The sequence below is a fragment of the Opisthorchis viverrini genome (genome assembly GCF_000715545.1).
Source record: "Opisthorchis viverrini unplaced genomic scaffold opera_v5_76, whole genome shotgun sequence".
In the NCBI taxonomy this organism is placed as follows: Eukaryota; Metazoa; Platyhelminthes; class Trematoda; order Opisthorchiida; family Opisthorchiidae; genus Opisthorchis; species Opisthorchis viverrini.
Window position 1 is genome coordinate 368,550 of NW_008751730.1, and position 3,106 is coordinate 371,655.

The 3,106-nt window shown below is 44.6% G+C and overlaps 1 protein-coding gene across 1 annotated transcript in view; it reads right to left on the reverse strand.

Moving 5' to 3' along the window:
* The window catches only part of T265_04447 (hypothetical protein), a gene marked incomplete at both ends in the record, with an annotated part of 40,974 nt that extends 38,947 nt beyond the window's left edge, over nt 1-2,027 (reverse strand). Inside the window, one exon of the mRNA XM_009169196.1 lies at nt 1,878-2,027. Within this exon, the coding sequence (XP_009167460.1) occupies nt 1,878-2,027 (150 nt within the window). The remainder of the gene's footprint in view (nt 1-1,877) is intronic.
* Nucleotides 2,028-3,106: the final 1,079 nt, after the last annotated feature.

Genomic DNA, 3,106 nt, shown 5'->3' on the forward strand with positions numbered 1-3,106 from the left:
GAGAAGATTCCTCCATCTCTGTAGTGTAAAAAATTGAACAGTCAGATGACAATACGCATTTGGTTATCCGCAATACACTGATTTTTAAAAAAAAATAAACTATGGAATAAATAAGTCAGCTGCAATTGCGTCTTGTGCAGTTGCCATTAGCAGTGCTCACCAACATGGTCAAAACAAGTGATAAAGAAACCGGTAGCAAAACGTCGTGTTGAGATACGCACCAAAAGGTGAGTTGAAAGCGGCGAATGAGGGTGGGGGAGGCACTGAAGCTACAGTTCAACAGTTCGTACAGCTTTAGGACCATCTTAGATTTATGTAAGTTTTCAGTTTACTCGACTGGACTTGTTTTTGAATTGTTCATCTCCTATTTTAACTATTGGATACGTACTGTCCTGGCGAAGATGTTTTGAAAACATCTCTTGTATACCCGGTAGCAAAACGTCGTGTTGAGATACGCACCAAAAGGTGAGTTGAAAGCGGCGAATGAGGGTGGGGGAGGCACTGAAGCTACAGTTCAACAGTTCGTACAGCTTTAGGACCATCTTAGATTTATGTAAGTTTTCAGTTTACTCGACTGGACTTGTTTTTGAATTGTTCATCTCCTATTTTAACTATTGGATACGTACTGTCCTGGCGAAGATGTTTTGAAAACATCAGTGTTCTTGTATACTTTCTATGACCGAATCGGGTCGTCCTATTGGCTACTTTTTTCGCTTTGATTTCTAGCCCGTTTGACTAGAATTTTTGCAAACGCTCTGCCAATAAAGCCACCTTGATCAGCTAGAAACTGTCTTAATGGTGGTCTCTGGTCACAGTTTATCCCCCTGACAAACTTCTGCGTTACGTCAAAAGAATTCACCGTTCAAGGTGGGCCAGTAGACCCCGTCGTTTTGTGCTCAGAGTTGAGCTGAGATCCATAGCTTCTGTGCCGAACAGAGAATGAAGTCACATGATTTCCTGAGGTATAAATCAGCCGTCTATTTTCCTCAGACAATTTACCTGAATTTTGCACATCCTAAATCCCCACTTGCTTCCTAACAGTAACTCAAAGCCATCTAGGTAAGGTGAACCCTCAGTAAAGACCGGATTCTTTTAGTTCAAGTTTTAAGAAGGGAATTCACAAAATGGTTTGTTCTCTACTGAATACGAGTTCTTATTCAGTTCTTTGTCCTGCGTTTCACGTGTGGTTCAGTTTGTAGCAAGTTTGTAGCAAGGGGAGATGGTCCAAGTGGTTAGAGCACGAATTTACCGATCGGAAGGTCCTTTGTTGGAACCCGACCTCTACCTCTCGACTTCCCCAGATCGGAAGAGCGGTTCAGCAGGNTACTGAACAGAATTATTGTTCAGTTCTTTGTCCTGCGTTTCATGTGCGGTTCAGTTTTTAGCAATTATCGTACATTCACTACTTGTAACATGACACCTATCGGAAATCGTATCTCTATTTTGAGGTTCTTTTCTGTATGCATATAGGGTATGAGCTGTCCACACGACAGTCATCAGACGACCATCCTTAGCTTTTCTTAAGTCAGTATTCAACCCCAGTCGAGCTCAAGCCACGATACCTGTGCACAGCGCAAACCTTTGCCAGATTTGTGCACCAGAAGCCAACGTTTTACCCGCGAATGGGTAGGTGTGACCTCGACAAAGATCAAAGCCAAAAGCCCAGAAGCCAACGTTTTACCCGCGAATGGGTAGGTGTGACCTTGACAAAGATCAAAAGCCAAAAGCTTGGTATTGGCCAGACTCTGAGTTGTATTTTAATCGAGGGTTATTCCACTCAGGTAAGGAACAATTCACAAGATGTGTGAAGCTTGGAAGTAACTATTTCAGAACCTAGATGAGTGACCTTGTATCCTACCTTAAAGCGAGTTAGTCACGCTGCAGGAGAGATGGTCTGAGTGGTTAGAGCGCGAGTTTACTGACCGGAAGGTCCGTGGTTCGAACCCGACCTCTGCCTCTCGACTTCCCCTGTCTAGGCTTGGGCAACCTGGCAGTACCCCAGCCCTCGTGCTTCCCTCTGGTGGCATGGCAGTTGGGCACCGAAAGGGTGCTACGGCTGAACGGTGGTCGCGCTGCTGGTCAGCTGTTCGCGTTCAACCGCTAGCCGGAACGCTGCCAGTTCAAAACTATTGGGATATATGTCAATATGGGTGAAACAACTTCACCATGCTTCTCGGATGCCACACTATTTTCAAAAACGCAACTTTAATGAAGATCACACTGGACGATGTTCACCTAATCCGCCCGGCCATGCTCCCGAGTTGGCTCTCATCTGCGCTAACGAGACAGTTTATTCGAGATAGATGAATCGAGTTCCAAACCGAGTGTAGATGAACAGCAAATGTTGGGCTAGTCAATCAATGTGACAAATTTTCATCACCTTGAAATTTGCAGGTTCGACAATTTCAAGAAAAACAGGTTGGTTCCGGTAACGTTCCGTGCTCAATAATGAACTACTGTACTCTGCTTAATGCCTCGCACCATACTATGCCATACTGCACCACCATTGTAGTATACTATAGTACTGTAGTGTACTATAGTGTATACCATATTGTACCATGTTGCGCTTTACTACACTATATTTCACGGTTCCTTGGTTCTTTCTGCAACTCACGCCCTTATTGGTCGAGCCGATGTGCCATGTCTTTTTCCGCGTACATTCATATCATGTTTGCGGGAATCGCAAGTTCCCCGGGCACTAAGCTTTACTCAGTACCTGTGTAAACCGGTGTGTGTGTGTGTGTGTATTGTACCGTTATTTGGAACTCCTTCATGAGTGCACTCAGGCAATTCCTTCAGTGACACAATTTATTGATTTTCGTTTTGCTCGGATCCTCTCCCCGTTTGTTTTATAAGAAATTTTCCACAGACTACTGGGTAATGAGACGACGATGGTACCTCCTATCATCCCTGTCAGGAAGGTCAGATTCCTGAGAGTAACCCCGGAACGCGTGGAACCTACTGAGACCCCAAAATTCCACCAGAATCTCAACAGGAAAAAGGGACAAACATCCAGGACAGTCAATCATTCAATCAATTCAGTTCAGACATGCCGCAGAAGCACGACTATGATCAGTGCTCAGGCATTTCATAGAAGCACGGACGA